This window comes from Paroedura picta, chromosome 3 (genome assembly GCF_049243985.1).
Source record: "Paroedura picta isolate Pp20150507F chromosome 3, Ppicta_v3.0, whole genome shotgun sequence".
Lineage (NCBI taxonomy): Eukaryota > Metazoa > Chordata > Lepidosauria > Squamata > Gekkonidae > Paroedura > Paroedura picta.
Genome location: NC_135371.1, coordinates 121,634,489 through 121,655,463, shown reverse-complemented (window position 1 = coordinate 121,655,463; position 20,975 = coordinate 121,634,489). Strand labels below are relative to the sequence as shown.

At 43.7% G+C, this 20,975-nt stretch overlaps 2 protein-coding genes across 8 annotated transcripts in view; one reads left to right on the top strand and one right to left on the bottom strand.

The window, feature by feature from the left end:
- Positions 1–7,576, top strand: part of STX8 (syntaxin 8) — a 135,899-nt gene extending 128,323 nt beyond the window's left edge. The window contains exon 9 of one of the 3 annotated variants that reach the window (XM_077327517.1): positions 6,004–7,576. The gene's annotated coding sequence lies outside the window, so the exon portion shown is untranslated. Of the gene's footprint in view, positions 1–1,655; positions 1,818–6,003 lie in introns of those variants that run through there. The other 2 variants (XM_077327515.1, XM_077327516.1) reach the window with 2 other exon arrangements.
- The window catches only part of NTN1 (netrin 1), a 183,406-nt gene continuing 164,851 nt past the window's right edge, over positions 2,421–20,975 (bottom strand). For all 5 annotated transcript variants that reach the window (XM_077327511.1, XM_077327512.1, XM_077327510.1 and 2 more), the window contains one exon: positions 2,421–2,749. In XM_077327511.1, the coding sequence (XP_077183626.1) occupies positions 2,421–2,749 (329 nt within the window). The remainder of the gene's footprint in view (positions 2,750–20,975) is intronic.

The following is a 20,975-nucleotide window of genomic DNA, read 5'->3' as shown; positions in this document are numbered from 1 at the left end:
CCAGAATAAAACAACTGTGATGCAACTCAGTACTTGAGTGAAGGTCATATTAGCCCTTTTGCTCCTTAACACTAGGCAAACCAGTCTCAGATAAACTCTCATACTGACTGTGTTGATAAATGCATCTCAGCCAGGATAGTGCTGTGTAGTGGTTAAAAGTGGCAGACTGTATTCTAGAGAACCAGGTTTGATCCCCCCCCCCCACTCCTCCACATGCAGCCAGCTGAGTGTCTCTGGGTAAGTCACAGTTCCCTTAGAGCTGTTTTCATAGGGCAATTCTGTCAGAGCTTTCTCAGCCCCACCTACCTCATAAGGGAGAGGAAAGGAAAGGGGTTGGTAAACCGCTTTGGGACTTCGCCAGGTAGTGAAAAACAGCGTATAAAAAACAGCTGTCTTTTTTTCTTTCATCAACTAAGCAGGTAAAAGCAAACGACAGAATTGAAACTCTCTGCAGTACACAGCCTGACTCCTCACCCAGCCACCTCCAATTCTCCAACATTTGGCCGTTTTATACCTCTTTGTACTGCAGTTTGTTTTATGGTAGTTTATCTCGTTATAGAAATATTGTCAATTGCTATAAGTCCAGGGAAAATGACTAGGAAATGGTGTTAAAAATATGTTTCCAAATTTCCTAGTAGGAAATATCTCCGGGAAGTTTGAGTTTTAAAAGGCAGGCATACCTGAGCTCAGGCATGAACTGCCTGCCCAGACAGTCTTCCTAGTTTGCTAGTTTATGGGGGAGAGCTGCATGAGTAGGAACAAAAATCTCTGTCACCAGTCATGAGCCTCAAATGGAAGCGAGAGCCCACCCTTCAGCTTCAAGAAGATCAGATATTTACAAGAGCTGCCTCAAGGAGGGGTAGTGGTGTGACTCCTTCATGGAAGTAACCTGTCAATCCCCACATTTAGTAGTGTGAAATCCAAAGCCACAACAGGCTTTTAAGTAGAACATTTATGTGATTGGATATAAATCTCAGTTCTGTGTAAGAACTGGTAGTTTTTTGTTATACTCCCCCCCCCCCCCCCGCAGCTGGAAAGATACGCATTGTGGTCAGATCAGTTACTCCAGATAGAAGCAACATGTAAGCCTGCAGTCTTCCTGACATCTTCCCAGTGCAGGAGGAAGCACTATGTGGCTGTTGCACTGAAGTAATAATAGCCATTGCTATCGTCACACAAAAATGTAGAAGGTGCAGCAAATCATATCTCTGCCATGATGATTTCCTTGCTCTGTTTACACTTTATTCCCCTAGGGTATGGATGATGGAGTTCTTGCATGATGTCTTGGGTGAAAAGCTTGTATGGGATCTCACCAATGTCACGTTTGCTTTTGATCAAGTGGAGATTACTGCAGAACATCCAGTCTAGTTGGTGTTTGAAGAGCAGCTATATTAACATTGCAGGGTTTTCCCCCCCATTTATTGGTGAATGCATTTAAAAAAAATATCCGGTGGTCTTGGGGGAGAGGTCATATTCACAAATCTAGGGTTGCTCATGGGTCTCCTGCTAGATGAGTTAGGAACCCAAAGGCTGAGCTGCTAGATGGGCAGCTGTGTTTCCAGATGCTGGAAGGAAGTGAATCTACCGCACAGATGCCATCTCCATCACCTCCTCCTTTTTCAAAGCTCTCTGTTTACTCAGCTGTCTTTTCTTAGCAGATTGCTGTACTTGAATGAGGCAACAAGACTTCAGCCGTGGGCTGCATTTCCAGGAAAGGGCATTCCCCATTTGCCTTCCAGCAACTGCCCTGCGTTTAGGTCAAGTGGAATGTGGTTGTTTATGGCTAAACAGTCTTTCAGAGGAGACATTTTCAAAACTTGATCCAGTCCATAAGATTCGTGAGATGGGTGATGGAAGAGCAACTCAGGCTGCCTTGATCAGCCAATCTCCAGTTTCAAGTTGACTTCCCTATCCTCCGTGCATCCTAGCAATAACAATCCGATTTAATCTTCTGAAAAATGTATTTCCAACATAATTGCTGTTTATAAATTTTTTGTTTCATAAACAATTTGAATTGTTCTTCATCTGAACTTTGGAACTAGTCAATGTTAGCACAATTAAGGCAGTTGGTCACTCCTTTGATTGGGGTGGGAAGGGGGAGAGAGAAGGAAAATCAAAGGGGGCGATGCAAACTACTAACTGACCTACCACTTGCTCCTATGGTGAGTAAGGTCTCACATAGCTCTCCTTCTCTAAACTTGCTTTCTCTCTCCAGTATTTGGGGGGAGGGGAGATTCTGTACTATGAGGTACAAATCTGGCACGTCTCACAAGCATTATTAATCTCCCTTCTCCCTTCCACCCAAGTCACTCATACACTGCAAAGTGAGTTTCTTGCCAATGTCCCTAATCCCATCCCACCTGCTCCAAGTCCTACCCAAGCAGCGTGTGCAGGCTCCCTTCACATCTCTTCCTCGCCCTCTAGGCTTTCTTGCATTTCCCTTTCTTTTCCCGTTGTTGGAACTTCCTCAGCCGCCTAGCCCACGTGTCCCTCCACTGTATCACAAGGCTGCTTTTGTCTGCCACAATGCCATTCTGGTCAGGAGAGTCCTCATCGTGTCCCAGCAGCAAGTATTTCTTCATGGGTTTGATTTTGGGGCACTTGCAGGCTATGTCCTTGGAGCGTATCCAGAGGATCTGGTCGCCACGCCGTATCCGGTTTGTCCCTTGTTTGTACACAGAGATGATATTGACTGTGAACTTCCACCATTCTCCTGCTTTGTCTGCTTTCAAGATGTGGATCTGGACAGCTGGGAATAGAAAGCCAAGATAAGAACAGTCATTTTAATGCTTTTTCTCCTCCAGGTGGCATAATACAAGTTGCACTCTTCCTAGTTACCTAAAGGCAGTGTAGGAGAGAGAGAGTGTGTAAAATACCCAGCCCTTTTGGGATGTTTTTAGGTTCCAACTTGTTAGGTCATGGCAAAAATCCACAGACTTGTGACAAAAGTTACCTGTTTGTCCTATACAATCTTTTCTTTATGATAATAAACATGTCTTCTTCTGAAAAACTGATCTTGAGACCCTGCTGTGCTGCATACTCTGAACAACTTGTCCTGCTTCCACATGTTTGTTCTCCTGGAACTTTTCCCTCCCTAGAACTGTTACTGGGATTTGTTAGTTTAGGTCTCTATGTGGCCTTCGACGGCACCCTTCCTGGAATCCCAGCTTTCCTGGTTTGTATGGGTCTGCACTGCAACATCTTAAAAAAAGGACCCAGAAAACTACTAGCTGATTAGTTTAGCATCTGTTCCGAACAGAAAATTGTGTTGAAGATAGAATTGCTTTATACTTAGTCTGATCACTCTGTTTTGTCTGCTCTGATAAACAGCGGCTATACATAGTTTTATACACAGGCCTTTGACATCACCTACTACCTGATTCTTTAAAGGGTTGAACCTGGGACTATCTGAATGCAAAAGCCTTACCCACTGAATTATGGCCCCTTCCTAAAGGAAGAAGCTAAAATAGTCTCTTTAGCCATAAAAGTGAACCTTAGCTAGGCTGAGTTTTCCTGAAAAGAAGCAGATGGTGAGAATAATTTCTCAATATCAAATGAGCAAGGAGAAGTTCCTGTGTGGAGAAAACAATATAACAATGGAAAGATTTTCAATAATTTTGAAAGCACACATGTTCTAAATGTGATGATGGGGAACAGGGCAAAGGCAGGTAGGTTTCAGGTTGCAAATCCTTTTGTTTGAATGTCTGCAGGTTAGTTGTATTGTTTACAAGCAGAAGGACCTCATCTAGCCCTCCCCAACTATTTTCTCTTTGCCTTCCCTGGCAGCCCCCATAGACTCTTCCCTCTTCTTGCTCCTTCCCACCCACCAGCCCATGTACCCAGGGAAACTCTAGCGGAGTCATGTGATGACAGATGGGCCAGGAACCTGTAAAGACTTGTGCAGGGTACCTCACTTTCCCCTGTATCCCATCTTCACACCATTTCCCCTTTCCCTCTGTTTGAGAGGCCCATATCTTTGCTTTACCCACTGCCTTTTCTCCTTCCCAGCCACCAACCAACCCACCTTTTCCTCTCCTCTCACATTTTAAACTGTATTTATTATTTACCTTTCTCCACAATGGGGATCCAAAGCTGCTTGCATCATTCTCCTATCCTCCATTTTACCCTCACAACAAACTTGGGATATATGTTAAGATGAACATGTTTGACTGGCTCAAGGTCACCCAGTAAGAACCGTGGGGATTTGAACCTACTTTAAATAATCTTTAAATAATCTAGATCTAGTCCAACAGGGAATTCACCAGGAGGATGTTTTGTGATTCCTGTATGAAGGCCTGCTTTGACCCACCCAGTTGATTCTGTGATTATCCTCCTCATAACAAATAGTTGCTATGATTAATCAGAAGTTTCAGGAAGGACCATGTGTTTTACTGTAAGGTATAAAGCTGAAGAAGGAAGGGAGTGGTTAGGTTGATTTACCACTTGAGTGACTATTTCAATAGTTCTGATTTTGCCCACCTTTTCAGGGGTATTATATTATTTTCTAATTCTTTCCAGGTTACTTGCTGACATATCTACTCTATGAAAAATTACAGCTTGCCAAGACAAAGGGCCTCTTGGTCACCAAATGTTGGAATCTATTAACTGAAGGAGGGGTTTGAATTTTCAGGGCCAAAATTTATGTAACTTTATTGAAGATGGGGATGTGAGTGAAGAAAACATACCTACTATATTGCAATCCATAAATATTATTTTAAATGAAAAAATGTACAACTACGAGTTATGTTAGGGTCACCAGATGCTGACTTAAAAAGCTGAGTTCTGACCATATATTTCCTCAATGAGAATGAGAGTAAAGTGAAGATGAGCCAATTTAATAGTTTAGGAAATAAGCAAACTTTTGAATTGTTCCAATCCAATATGGAGTCACCTGACAGGAGGGGAGAAAATCAGAAGACACCTGGTTTCTGAAATACATAGTCCTTAGTGGTGGGATGCCCGAGTCTCCCCTTATTTTTATTAGTGAATTGAAAGACTAGTCCTAGTAAAAAATTACACTGAATGTACACGTACATTGCATGCACATCTTAGTAAGAAAGAGCCAGTGTGTATTCCCTTTATAAATGAGACTGGAAACCAGTGCCTGGATAAAATCTGTGGTTTAAATCACACATTCTGCTCACTATATTTGTGTTGAACTCATCATGAGAATTACTTAATGCACATATAAACAAAATCCAGTGTGAAGTGTACAAAGATTTTAGGTGTATTCACTGTAACTTGAGAACAGAGCTACTGAAATATTTGGAGGACACTTGGTGGGCATCAGCAGAGCTATGTTCAATGACAGCTTTACAATTCCTTCTATCTCCAGTTACAATTGCTTCCCTGGATTTATCTCTGTAAAGATGTGATATCTCTAATATGGCTGTCTCCAGTCTCCATGTATAATTTCGTGCTCCTCTCATAATCAGAAAGTAGGATGAAATCAAGAAATAATAAGTAAATGGTTTAAATACCACCAATTAAATGAAATATACAAAAAGGATTCAAAATAGGGTTCTTTGAAATAAAATCTGAATATAGGGTGGTTATAAGTGAGGAAAAAAGGAGCACACTCTCTAAAATGTACAAATTGTTGAATTGGTATACTGAAGAAAAAGTGGAAGGGGTAATGATCAAATGGGCAAACACACAATTAGTTTAGATATTTGGGGGGAAATAATAGAGAGTTAAATAAAATAAAATAAAAGAGAGTTAAATTACACAGTCGTACCTCCCTGACAGAAAATCACTATGAAATGATATGCAGCAAAAATCTCTAGCAAAAACTCAAATAAATGTTGGAAGTGTAAGCAGGAGAAAAGATTTTTTTTCCACTTGTGGTAGCTGTGTAAAAAAAGTGAAAAAAAATATTGGGACATAATTTATAGCAAAATGAAGAAGATATTAAGTTTTTTAAAAAAGCAGAGCTTTTTTTTGTTATGTTAAATGAGTAAATCCCGAAAAACTACTTGGAACTATTTATGTACTTCATAACAGTGGCAAGGATTATCTACACCAAGAATTGGAGAAAACCTGAAACACCTCTTAAGGAAGATTGGCTACTAAGGATATTAGAACTCTGAAATGGCCAGACAGAAGGCGGTTATATGAACAGACACAAACCATCTTGGAAACCTTTTTGGACTTCTATGAAAACTCAATGCAAGGATCTTGGATGGGTAGATTCTGCAGAATTATGAAACATCACAGTTATTGTAGGGGGTTCTTAACAGCAAGGACATAATGGGGTTGGGTGTATTCTGGTGAAAGGTTTGTTTGGAAGTCAATTTTAACTAGACTTAGACTTAATTAGTAATTTGTAAGTAAAGATATATATAAGTATATATATAAGTAAGTAAGTAAATATATATATAAAATAAGATGAAATCTGCACATCTGGGTAGTACGAGACAAGATGCAAATACGTTGAAGGTTTCTGTAGTGTTCTCCAGCAGTTGGTAGAAAAAGCTGAAACTGCTTCCAAGGGACACCACCAACAAGTACAACAGATGCAAGTGTATTGTTGATCAATAACACATCCTTCGCTATAGTCTAAGGCTGTTCTTCATCTCCTTTTAATTGTGGTGTGCCCATTCCCTCACACACATACATCCCGTTGAATGTTTTACTATTTGCTCCATTTTTTTCTTATGAAGTGTGTGCTCCCCTTGCCTTCTTGCCTCTCTAAAGTTAAAGAGAAAACACTATTTAAATTGGATACTTTTTTGTATGGAGTTAGGAAACCTGGCTTTTAGGGACGAAAGCAACTATCATTTGTGGCTCAAACATAACAATAAATTTTCGTTTGCTGCAGAAAACTTTAACTAGATCAGTGCTCATAAGAGGAGGTGGAGGAGGAGGAGGAGAAAAAGAAGAAGAAGAAGAAGAAGAAGAAGAAGAAGAAGAAGAAGAAGAAGAAGAAGAAGAAGAAGAAGGGAAGACTCTTTTATATAATGTAAACTACAAATTTACATAACGTAAACTTATAATTAGAGAATGCTTAGGAACACAGCCTTTATTGACCTCCACTTGATCCATTCCATCCACAGCTAATGGCTGGTTTCAAATTTAGGTGGAGTTGCATTTCTGAAGAGGAAAATAGTAGGCTCAGCACTGGGCATTTGGTGATTGGTGAATCTGGTTCTCCAACTTTTGAGCTTAAAGCTCTTTTTTTCTGTAGCTATAAAAATAACTAGGCCAGAATCCTCAATGTAATCTTCTTCAGCAGTCTGTTGACTTACAAGCCACCAGCAGAAGTGATTGACGTGGGAACTCAGCAGAAAAATCCCAGTCAGTGAAGGTTCTACTTCCTTCTCAGGAAATATCAGCAACACCATATGAATTTGCTAGTGTTAAGCATTGTTTCAAGAACTTTAGAGCCATGCAATAGTCTTATAAATGCTCTAAAATGTTAAATGTTAAACTAAACTGCCATTCAAGTTTTAAATTTCTTTCAGATTTTATAATTGAATTTTAACAAAGTTATATTGTTGTTATTGGATTATATGATGTGAACCAGCCTGCTGGATAGGGTGGGATATAAATAAAATAAAAAGAGATCAATTTGCAAGTCTTTGGGCTTCAATTATGCTGTCGCCAGTAATAAGGATGGGCAATAAGCACAAAAATGTGGTTTGGTTCATAGTTGAATTATAATAATCATAAATCTACCCCCAAATCCAGCTTCCCTTTAGTACAGGATCAAGAGGGAGAACTGCTTTAATCAGAATCACTCCAATTCTGATAGGAACAGAGACCATCACTCCCTCAGCCACCTAATGGCTGGAGCAAATACAAGCCAGGAAAAAGGAATAAACCACAAAATGGTTTCTTCTCTATTATCTTCCCTGAGAACAATCTCAGTCTTAATTTTTTTCCAGAATAGAGATTCTGCCCCTCAGGAGTGGAATAAAAGTATCAGTGACAGGAACTTAGAAATGCTGGTGCAGACATGTCCCGGTATGATAACCAACCCACATCTGTGCTCATATGTGCTTTTGTAAAGGCCATTAGAGAGAAAAGGAACTCTCTAACATACTTAGATGTGAGCTACAGAAAACTAGTCCCATAGAAATTTCTTCAGAACTCCCTAAGGACAGGCAGAAGGAAAGAGAGAAATTTAAAACACCCAGAAACAAGCTTTAGAAATAGAGGATCTTAAGAAAAACAAGGAATTCTATGATGAACTTTTAAAAGTAAAAATTCAAGTAGAGTCAATCAGAATAGAAAATGCCAGTTAAAAAACTCACTTGCAAAAGGTACTGGAATTCCAGAGCAATGCAGAAAATAGATTAAAAAGTCTAGAAGGATTTAGTGAAAACAGCAGAGCCAGTAATCTAGTGATACAACCCCCCAACTTGACCTCTCTTCCTGAAAGCAAGGGAAATATTTGGGGCATTTCTGCACCCTTTAAATGTAGTGAAATGCTTACCTTAGGTAGTCGTTATAATCTGGCCCCTCCATATGATGTCGCCAACATGCAATGTCTGGGCAGTAACTAGCTGGCTACATCCATTTTAAAGCACTAGTTGGTGAATCCCCAAAAGTGGATTTTGCTTGCCCCAAAAGTGGATTCATCAACCTATGTAGCGCTAAGTAATGGAGAACAACCAGCAAGCAACCAGCGGAGGGAAGTTACAGAAGCTAAAACATGAGAAAGGCTCCTTACTTGTCCTGCCCTTGGTCCTGCCCCCCTCTCCCGGGGATGGAAACATCTTTTAAAAAATGTCTGACATCCTGGAGCAACGAACAGGCAGACAAGCATGCAGGCAATGCCAGAAATACTCCCCCCCCGCCCCAATGTTGTAGCACAAAGCATGTCTCTCTAAATCGGGAACAAGATTAATTTTTTTAAATTATCAAGACCATTGATTCAATAAAGGGTAGCATTCAAAAAGCGCTATGCATGTATGATTAGATGCATAAGCATAGCAACAGCGAAGTATGCATGAAAAAAATTAGTGGACATTGCAGGAACTTTAAAGCATGAAGGGGATTAGCTGCCTGGCTTGATTGACAGGTGGAAGAGAGTTGCATATAAACTGTGTTGCTCTTTTCTGTCACTTCAAGCAGGTGATATGGAGGGTGAGAAGTGCAAAAAGGCAGCAGAGAAGACCAAGACATCAAAAAGGTCAGGAGGGGCTGGGAGGCGCGATTATATTTAGTGTTACTCCATTCAGCTGGCGTTATGCTATTTTTACAGATGTGCAGAAATGCCTTTGGTATTTCAGTTCCCCTATCTCAGTCAGGAACAAAACCTAGCCTCTGAGCCTCTACAGAGTTCCAAAATCCAGGTTCATGACATTTCTTTTAGTAGTGAATAATTTGTTACAAGAACAATATTCTATTTCAATTCACTCTTAGTTTCCCTTCTCAACTCAGGGCCATTCCGCACCAGGATCCTTGTTGCAAATTGTTTGCGGAACGAAAAATCGCCATTTTAAATAGTGGAATTCGTCGTTATGCATACCTGCCTTTGTAGTGAAATCCAGTTGCGTTTCTATAATTTCCTACAGGGTTCCGGTCTCGGCAAAAATCGCTAGAAAGGAAGTGCTATTGCTGAGCTGTGTCCCGCCCCTGGCCGTCAAGCAGCCAATGGGCGGCCGTTATCATGCTCCTAAACAGCCCCTTACCTTTAAGGATGGTTTAAAAAAAAAAACACCCATTGGAACGAATATGCATTGATTCATTGCAACAGAGAGACCCATCCAGCTAGCAGGTGATGTTTGAGCTGCCGTTTCATTGTTGCCACGCTCCCCCCCGAGTGAACCCCCCCTCACGGGGGGGTGATCGCTTTGCCGGAAGATCAGAGGAGAGAGCCAAGGGGAGGGACTTTGCAGAAACCGCAACAATGGTAACGCACAGAACTTTCCTGCTAGTGTTGCAGATTGGTTGCAGGAGTGTAGCGCTTTCCGGAGGGTGAATCCGCTTTTTGGGATTTCCCTGAAAGCGCTACAACGAAGTGTTGTTTGCGGATCGGTTTCAGCTTTGTTGCAGATTGTCAACGACGTTGTACATAACGGCAAAACTGTAGCGATTTCAATTAGTAAATGTTGTGCTATTTTGGACGAATGCGGAATGGCCCTCAGAGTCCACGCTATTATAATCCAGAACTATTCCACCTCCCCACATAGCTTTTAGAGTTCTTACAGCTGCTTGCTTAAGAGCTTATGAGTCTGTTACTTCCCTTTTCCTGCCCACACAAACCAATCGTGCCCCAGAAAAAGTTTTGAAAACACAATAGGCCAGTATGGTCAGACTCAGGAGCACAGGTTTCTCTGCTGAATTTCAGCACATTGTGTGAGGGACAATTTGTCTGCTGCTAGAATTAATACGACATCCTCTAAAACAAGGCTGTATTTTTTTGCTCCTGCCTTACTATTCTTCTGTCTGGGGAAGCAACAAAGACAACCCCACAATTGCTGCCACATCCTTGCATTGCTTGCCAGACTAATAAGAGATCAAATCAGCATTTGGCTAGCAGAGAGATCTGACAAGCCAGCTGGTTAACAGGGTTGGTAACCTCTCACAGCAGGAAAGAAGGGGAAATTCCGCCAGAGGCAGCATCTCTAGCCTATTCATGGCAGAGCTTGTGCTGTGCACCACAAAGCCCCCCTCCCCGTCAACTGATCACAAGCAAAGTGGATTAGCCTGAGCCCTGGCACCAGGAAAAACATGGTGGGCAAAATCGTTCGGATTGGTAACCGAGGGCAAACGAATGAAGTAAGCAGCAGGTGCCCCATAAGCAGCAATGCAAGCCTGCTGCGTTCTAGCAATGTACCCCCTGAGGGGGAGAACAAAGTGAAATGAGTCACAGCTTTCACATTAAGCATGTTACTGCCTGGGCCCCAGATGACACCAGTTTCCGACATAGTGTGGCGTGTGTCCAGCTCCTGACTAAAAATAACTTAAGCATGCACAGCTTGGTGCTTGTTAGCCAAAGAAGGGCAGGGGTCCCCCATCATGCCATCAGGCCATTGTTCTTACTGTACAGTTAAAATAACCAGCAGCCCTAATGTTTGTAAACGTTTTCTCTTACACCCTTATTAATGAAAAGAAGGCTAAGTCAGCTAGGAGCCATCCTCCTAGGAGATGGGGAGTTTGTTTGTTTATGGCCTCCCTAATTTCCTCAGGCTCACTGACTTTGAGGAAATGGGTCATTGATTAGGCAAGGAACAAGCCAAGATAGCATAAAGCCCATTTTACCCAAGGATCCTTATGATGCTAGAGGCAAATCCCCACAAAGCAGGTCCAAGACAGACAAAGCAATTGCAAAGTTTAGTTATCATGATCTCTACTCTGGTTCTCTCTATAAACTTGTTGAGTAAGGTTACTTACTACCTAACCTTTGAAAACAAAATGGAAGCTGAAGCCTAGGTTATATTTTCAATGTGCTACTATAACCAACCACCAGGGGGCAATATGGTACTTTAGGCACCTGTGAAACTGGAATGATTTACCATCTGAGGAGAGAAAAATTGGATTTTGAATCTCTTGTAACTCATTAAGCAAATAAATCCTTTAAAAGATCTTAAATATACCCATTTTAACATGCAGGTGAAAATTTTACCCACTGTGAAATTTTCTAAACAGCTGTCAAAATGCTTTATAAATTTAGGGAAATAATTTGGGAGGGAATGCTAATTCTGTAATTGTTATTGTTTCCCCACAATGTTTAACTGTATGAACTCAAAATATTCTAGGAAGTTGTTATCAAGCTAAACCAAAACCCTGGGAACAGTTGCTGGGAATTCCTACCCTTCTCATCCTCTCCAGATGTTTACAGGCCCAGAACAAATATATGTGATAGGGTTTCTAGTGGATTCTCCCTCCAAGTAAGAAGAAGAAGAAGAAGAAGAAGAAGAAGAAGAGTTGGTTCTTATATGCTGCTTTTCTCTACCTGAAGGAGGCTCAAAGTGGCTTACAGTCGCCTTCCCTTTCCTCTCCCCACAACAGACACCCTGTGAGGTGGGTGAGGCTGATATTACTGCTCGGTCAGAACAGTTTTATCACTGCCGTGGCGAGCCCAAGGTCACCCAGCTGGTTGCATGTGGGGGAGCGCAGAATTGAACCCGGCTCGCCAGATTGGAAGTCCGTACTCCTAACCACTATACCAAACTGGCTCTCAGCCTAGGTCACATCCTTCTCCAGAGCAAGTGTGTCATTATTATTAAAATCTCATTCTGGATGTGGGCTAAAGGGCTTATTGGGCTCATCTGTTTTGTTCTAGTTTAATATTGAAGATTTATGAGGTTTAATCTTGGCTTTTGGCAAAAGCTGTGGCCTATCCAGTCACTTTCCTTTTTACGGGGTTTAATTCATTTTCCCCAACCAGTGCACCCTGGCAGGGCACATTTCTTCAGAACTTCCTTTTGTCACATAACATACCCACCCATGACATATGGCTGCAGTTACAACTGGGATCTTGTAACTATCTACTGCCATCCCCAGGAAACTCCCTCAGCGTTCCTTATTAATATGTTCAGGAGAACAGCTGTTAGAGAAAGGCACCTTTTCTATCCCTCTTTATGGTTAGCTTGCAAGGGATTGGGCTTTTATAAGAAATATACTTTTTAAAAAGGCCTTTTAAAACATTTATTTTACCATATGCTTCAGGCAGCCTTTCAACAAAAAGGATGAGTATGAAAGAAGGATTTTTCCACTGAAGGCTGTAGCAGGCAGACTTATCTCACCTTTTGGAATAAGAACCCCCAGATTCAACCCCCCCCCCACCAAATCCTGCCTTTCAATGACTATGGGAAGGGACTAGTAATCCAGGACTCAAAGGCAAATCCTATTTAGCTGGCTTTTTCCCACACTCAAAAACAGTCCAGAACAATTTTGTTAGTAAGCATCATGGGTCAGAACTTGAATCAAAGATGCTTATTGATCACGTGTCCATGAGTGGTGGTGGGGAGACCACAATCTTTGATGGGAGCATGAAAGTGAAATGAAAACAAAACTGCCTGTTTGCCTGACACAATGTTGTGTCATTTATATCTGGAGAGGAATGTGAGAGAGGAAGAAGTAGAGTTAAGTAACACACATGACCATAAGAATAAAGAGATTAACAGCTCAGGAAATTGAAACCTTCTCTTGATTTCTCAATCCAGGTGTGGTGCCATGCAAGCACACTATAGGGCAGGTGGCCTCCCCCCCTGGATGCATAATGACATATTACTTGACCAGAAAGCAGTCTTCCTGGGAGTGCCACATTCCTCTACACTTAACCCAATCATGTTACTGCTGTTTTACCTTTTTCTTACAGTTCTAGATTTGCCTGCATTTTCCTCAGATTTAGCCCAGGTACTGGATATGCCCAGCATGATAAATGAATGCCAGCCTGTTATAAGCATATGTCCCCCTCACTGGAAGTCTTCAAGCAAAGGTTGGATACACACTTTTCTTGGATGCTTTAGGATGCTTAGGGCTGATCCTGCATTGAGCAGGCGGTTAGACTAGATGGCCTGTATGGCCCCTTCCAACTCTATGATTCTATGATTCTCTGTTCTATTTTGCTTCACCTGTCCTCTGGTTTGACTTAGGGGATGGGCATGAATACAAGTGATCCAAAAACACTAAGCAAAAAGAATTACTTAGGTTGTGAGCTTATCCTGTTTTTTTTGTGAGTTTTTTTGCTGTCAAGTCACAGCTGATTTATGGTGACCCTGTGAGGTTTTCAAAGCAAGAGATGCTGAGAGATTATTTGTCATTGCCTGCCTCTGCCTCATGACCCTGGTCTTCCTTGGTGGTCTCCCATCTAAGTTCTCACCAAGGCCAACCCTGCTTAGCAGCCAAGATCTGATGAGATGATGAGGCTAGGCTACAGTATTCAGGTCAGAGTGTCCTATGCAATACCCATTATATATTAGGTGTTTTTGCAAACTTCAGATGACAATGAAGATGCAGTTGGATGAGTTGCATCAATGTTCCCTTTTTAATACAATATTTTAATGAGTATAAAGATGCCATCATGTTATCAATAATGTATATGGAAAGAAGGCAAAAACACAAATGGAAATTTGCATCAAAGTATTAATTGGTGTTATTTTTACCAGATGAAGTAATTTAGTACCCCCAAATCTAGGGAGAAAGAAAGGGGAGGGATGTAAAAATCCTTAGTGCACATTCTGCAGACAGGTTGCATATAATGGCTTATCTCACAAACACAGTCTAATTTCTTAGCAGGGGTGAGTATAATTGTCCAGTCTAGCTATGTCAAGGAACACATTCAGAGCCCTGTGTTTAACCTTGGAGTTCTGTAGCCTCTGCTCTCTTACTATGACTTTAGTTAGTATAGCTGAGCTATAGAGAATCTCCCTAGGGAAACGGCACGTTCTCTTTGCATGTCCAGCTCTGTACATGGGTGGCTATCACATGACTGCACTTCAGTGATATTTCAGTGGCAAACCTATCCCCAGATACTATTGCAAGAAGAGAGCCTACTGGCCAGTTTAATTTACCATACGAGAAAGGAAGAAAGGTTCTGTTTTTCTCAGTTTAATTTACCAGCAGTCTGTATGGTATCAGTTTGCCCTTGTGCACAGCTAGCAACAGTTCAACTTTAGTCTTTTCCTCAGGTAATGGGTCCAAAGGTGGTTTGAAGAGACTAAATAGTAAATAGATTTTTAGTAAATAGATTCTTCCAAATCTTATATTTATGTTACAAATCTGAAAGCCTGGCCAATAATCCACTCAGTGTCAGCACTTGCATACACCTACTTGCACTAGGAGCACCATGCACTGACAAAAAGTGACCCTATGAATACTGTAACACTATGACCCGTTATGCACGGCAGTAGCCATGTTGGGCTGCTGCCTGGCAGCATGCCCCAGCACTTCCTGTGTACTCATGGGGGAGGGAATCCCTGGAGTATGGGCTGCCCTTGCACAGTGCAAAACGCTGGGGCTGGAAAGCTCAACATGCTGCCTGGAGGCAGCAGCTGTGAGGAGGGGAGTGGGGGGAATGGGGCCCCCACTGCACAATGGTGGGGAGCAGCATGCTGCTCTCCCACTGAGTTGGGGGTGGGAGGACTCCCTGGTCGGCTCCACAGCGCCGACAGGGGTGTGCAGTGTCCCTACAAAGATACCATAGATTGAGGAAAGGGCCGGGCCAAAAGTCTTGGCTCTTCGACTTATGCATGGGGCTGGCCCAACCCAACCCCCACTGGCACCCATGGCATCCCAGGGAATGTGGATGATTCCGCATTCCCTTGTTGCAGGTAGTGCTGCACTGAGCCAGGGCTGGGATGGTGGCAGCAGGGTGCATAATCAGGGCTGCCCTGTTGCCACCATCCAAGATTTCCAGCCCTGTGCATAATGGGTCTATGAGAATCTCTTGTTTGCAGTAACACTATACAAGAACTGGGGTGTCATAGGCATAAGATGTAAGAATATTAGTTCAAATATTCACTCAGTGATAGCCTTGAGCTGGTCATTCTCAGGCTAAATAACTTGGGTGGGATAAAAGTAGGGTGACTCAATTTAACTCCATGGCGAAAGACAGGATTTTAAAAAATAAATAAGCCACCTTTATTTTCATAACCCAGTAACCTTCAGATGTCCTCACCAATGGCTCCCTGTAAATGCTATCTCTTTCTAAGGCTACAAAATCTATCATTAATATATCTGTCAATAGGACCCTGTCTGTGGATACTTAAATTTGGAGATTGAAACCATGAGCAGACAGATCTTTCTAAAGTCTGAGGAAAGTCACATTGTGAGGTTAAAATATAAATTACAAATGCCTTATGTATTACCAGCCTTCAAGCCCTGGTATCTGTCAGTAAAATGTAGGGGCAGGGCCCTTTCCAGGCCTGTTTTCACCTTTGAGGGAGGATTCGCCAGGGCCAGCAGCAAGCACTAGGGCTCAGCCAGCACTGGCTTCTTACTGTTGTTCAAGCTAGGAGGTTGAGCAACAGATAATACTAAATGTTAAAATGCAAATATTTATTACTATTCATGTGCACATTTACAATGTAAAAACATGAATATTAATTATACACTCTTGCACAGATCCAATATTTATTGAGAATGGATAAAGTAACCTAATGCAAAGGACCAAAAACATTTCTGTTCCTCTTGGGATCTTATTTAGTGGTCTCATATTGCACTGGTACAATGTTGCGCTAGGGACTGTGAGGTGGTAAAAGGAATCTGAAATGCCCTCCGTGCAACACTGGCCCTTTTAGGCCCTGGCTCTCACTTGGTGAAATGAGCTCCCTGGAGAGATCTGGGCCCTGACAGTAGAGTTTCACAGGGCCTGCAAGATGGAGCAATTCTACCACACCTATGGTGGAGGCCAGTGGAATGAATTGCTGGATTGTCTGATCAGGACCTTCCTCATCCTTACCTCTGCCCTTCCCCCACCAGGGGCTAACAGTTTTCAAACTAGTTATATATTTAATTTAGTGGTACTTCTAACAATAAATTATGTAGCTTGGTTTTTATGCTGATTGTTTTACCAAGTATATGTTGTATGCTGGCCTGTGGCAAGGGGGCGGTATAAAAGCCTCAAAACAAAAAAACGAATAAATAGTATAGACAGCTGAATATGGGGATCAGGTAAAATGTTGGTTGACTGGTGATATGCAGATTGTCCACTAAAACCACTGAGGAAAATCCTGATAGCCTGATGGGCTGGGGGGTGCCTTTCCCTGACCCCAAGTTAGATGTTCCCCATTTGTGTATCCCTTGCAGGCACTACTGTAGTGAGCTGACGGCCCTAGCAGCTGCTGCAAGCAACCTGGCTTCTGCTGCCTTGAGCAAAACAACTTTCCCAGCTTCGCTCACTGCAGTGGCCTTCTCTTCCCCCAAAGGGGCCAAGAGAACTGGGTTACTTACCACAGCAGTAAAAGGCCTCTTGCTCCTTTCCCTCTTCCATTGAGGAGCAAAGCTGGGGGTGGGATAGGGGACTGAGACATTTCCAAGGCCATTTTTGTTTCCTCACCGACCTGTGGATGGTGGACAGGAAGGAGAAAAAGAAGCAGGGAAAGGGCACGGGGACTGTCACGTGGAGGGGAAAGGATACAGGGAAAATTAGATCTCCCCCCCCCCCTCGTAAGTCTTCGAGGATCTCCCACTTGTCTAATAGTTAACATGGCCCCATCTGTAGGTACTTAGATTCACAGATTGGGGCCATGAAGATAGAAGGCAGCTTTTTAGCAAACATGAGCTTGGGGGGAAAGTTTAAAAAGGTGGAGGCGGGTTTCAATGCTCCTGCAAATGGATGAACACTGTTTGCACATGCACAGACAATGTGTCTCATTTGTCTCACTGCAAGTGAGGGGGATGAAAGTGGGTCTCAATACCTCTTGCTCCCCACAGCTGAGTGGGCAGAGCAGCAGGGGGTAGGTGGAGAGTGAGCAAATGGTAGGGAAGATGGGGGAGGGGGATGAACTGGGAAACCAGAGTGGAGGCTCCCTGCCTAAGAGAGAAATGGGAGACTGGGCCAAAGGTGAGTGAGATGGGGAGGAGAGATGGGACTTCCCCTCCCATGATTGAATCCCTATTTCTTTTTATTTCTGAGCATGGAACAATTTACAGGCTCTTCAAGTCTACCAGCTCCTTTCTATGTAGCTTGCCTACTGGAATTAAGCAAGATCATTAACTAATTCATCTTAGAAGCTAACCAAAAATAAGATTAATTTTGGTGTGAGCCAAAATAAAGGTTGTTGAAATTATATCCCTGCTGGCATTTTTCAGCTTTAAATATTTGAACAGAATTTAATTTCCTTTTGAATCTTTGTTTTTTAAAGGTTATTAATAAAGTACAAAACAGAATTCTTTGGCTTTTTTGTAAAGACCTTCTCTCCTTGTGAGCCAGCAAATTAAAAAGATGATAAAAACTCATAGAGGCTGGTTGTCCAGATGATAGCACCCCACTTTAGCTCACTAGGGAAGTAACCATGCTCAATCTAATTAGGGCCTTTTAGGATATTCAGAGCTGCTGTCATCCTGTAAAGTTGAGGGAAATAGTCGTCTAATTGGCTTCCTACTGGGGAGTCCATAAAAAAGTCTTTATTATCCTTCTGTGTAACCTATTCTGCACTTTCTTCCCAGCTGGACTGTTTTGAACACTGCGCTGCCCTCATCTAAAGGCATGGTTGCAAGAAACTATGATACTAGCCAACAGATCTTACCAGTTATCTGAAGAGTTCTTCTCAGAAACCGATGTACAAATCCTGTACAATTTAATGTTCTTGATTTAAAATCAGTTGACATACTATTGTTTCACATGCCTACCTCCCTACAATTCTAAATCTTAGCCTACTTGATTAAGGTGACCAGATTTTAACATTGGTAAAGTGGGACACCATTGGGGGGGGGGGTTCCCCCCGCCGGCATGCCGCACTCCTATTTATTGATTGATTGATTGTTAGATTTCTATATCGTCCTCCCATATGGCTCAGGGCGGTTCACATACACTATTGCAGGGGTAGTACATAGAACAGTCTGAACATATAACACAGTCACAAAATAACACATCAGCAACTATCCAACAGTGGACCTAAATCAACAGAACTCCCAGTGGCTTGAACCTCTAGTAGAAGTCCGTGTTGAGCACAACATATGTGCCTTGGCAGTTCCGTGTTCCCTAGCGAGGGAGGCCTGACTCTGGTCACAAGAAGGGCACTCAAAACAAAGAGATCTTTTTAAACTACCCAACTGGGTCTGCTCTCTAGCATAAAAAGCTGGGCAGCTTTCCCTGGACAGCCACCATCACCCGGGAGCTCCAAATCCAAGGCAGTCCTGCAAAAAAAACAGAAGAGGCCCCTCGGAGAGCCACTTCCAGTGGGCCAGACACCAGGAATTTTGCTAAGGGGATAAATTTTTTCCAGGCTCTCCGTGGACCGAGACATATTGTTATTATGTACGGCATTTATGATCTGGGGTGGAGAGGACTGTGGTGGGCTTGGGTGGTCGAAGCCAAACCAGAATGCCGGCCCAGAGGAGGGTCCTGGCAGGCATCACGGCAGGGGCATGCTTCGCACCCAGCAGGGCTGGACTGGCCGCTGTTGTACAGAGAGGCCAGCGCTGAGCTGACTCGGCTGACAGCTGCTCCCTTGGCACTGCAGATGGTCTCTGGATCAGGCACAGGGGCGCACTTCGCTCGCTGCATGCCCAAGGAGCACCGGGCAGCGCCTACTCTCAACAAGCACGCGCTCAGCAGGACAGCGCAGCAAAGCCCCCAGCCAGCGAGGGACGGCACTGCACAGCCCTGCAAGGAGCCTGGAAATGCCAGTTGCCGCCTGCTGCGGCGCAGGTTCCGCTCCCCGGGGGCTGCCAGCCGAGGGCCAAGCCGGGCAGTGCCGCCGTGCGCAACATCCTCCCCGGGAAAGAAGTGCCGCACGCAGAATGAGGAGGGGGCAGTGGGCCAGGTGCAGCCAAGGGTGCCCATCATCCCACCGCCCCCCCTGGATGGCCAGTCAGCGTGGGAAGCATCCCCTGCACATGGTGGCTCTTCCCTGGCCGCTCCTGCTGGCCCCCGCCCAACTCCACCTGCGGCCATGGGAACCCCCGCCTGCCTAATTGGGCCCAGCAGTGGCAGCAGGGAGAAAGTGGCCAGTGGCAGCGCGGAGTGTTCAGCGGCCACTTTCCCATGAGGGCTGCAACCCGCCATCTGGCCCGGCCTGGAGGCAAGCAGACAGGCAGGCTTTGGTGCCTTGCCGCTACTGCCCGAGCAGCGCGAGAAAGAGGAACTTCAGACGGAAAGTTTGCGCCATGTGCACCAAGCAGCCTTGCAGCCCAGGACCCAGCCCTCGGCAAGGAGGAGCCTGAGCCCTCACCCCCTCTGCAGAGGAGGCCGAGGAAACTCCCGTCCCTCAGATATGCAACGGCCTCCGCCTCCCAGACCACGAGAGGCACCCCCGGCCCTGGCTGCTGGTGGGCTTGGAAAGCTTCCCTCCACGAGGGCTTCATGGAGCGTCATGCTGATGGGGGGAGCAATTGCCGGAGTGAGGGGAGGGGGTGGCTCTGGCCGTCAAAGGTAAAATAAACATCTCCAAAAACTCCCTTGCTTGCCTCCCCAGAGGGCTTTTGCCAGCCACATTTTACCACAAGCGGCTTGTCATGCATTCAAAATCGGGACTTTATAAAAATGCTGTGGGACACGGGACAAATGATTAATAATCGGGTCTGTCCTGCCAAAAGCGTCACGTCTGGTCACCTTATACTTGATGTTTGTATAATTTTTGGGATGCAATAGGTCAATGCAAAATCCTTTGTGGTAGATGCACCTTAATCTTAGTTTCCATGTCTGCTGCTTTCACAGTGCTCTTAATATCTTGAGAGGACCACTAATTGCCTCCTGAAGTTGTGATCCTGATCATATGTGCATGAAACTAAGGGCCAGCTCACATGACCATTTCAGACTATGATTGCTGCAAAAGAACACCAGCCTGTGCTGACCATCTGCTCCAGCCCATGCGGAGTTGGTCATGTGCATGCATCACCTGCCACAAACTGAGTTCTGTCCAGATTCAGCATTTGGTATGCCATCACTAATCTGTATTTAAGATGGTATGCCATGCCTATCATGGTCACCACCCCTGGCCTAAATAGGAGGTTACAAGCTCAGCAGATGACTTCCAAACACTACTTTTTAAACCTCTCACCTACTGTACAAAAAAGACAACAGCAGGTTTAAGAGACAGTTTCCAGCATTACTTCAGCTTTAGTAAGGACAGGAAGATGCAGTACACAGGTAGCATAATCACATCATGCAGCAGAAAGAGAGCAAAGAGTAATGCAAGGCAGCTGTAACCTGTATAAGAAATGAGCTCCAAGGTGTGTGTGTGTGTGGGGGGGGGGGTGTTGGAAGACTGCTAGCAGATCCTTACTCATATTTGCTCACAGGTATACAAATCTTCTGTATAGTCCTGGTTATTAATATTGTTGTAGAATAAAGAGGGGGGGGGGATTCTCATTTAAGTTGGCAAACACATTTGTCTCTGCAAAACGTCCAGAAA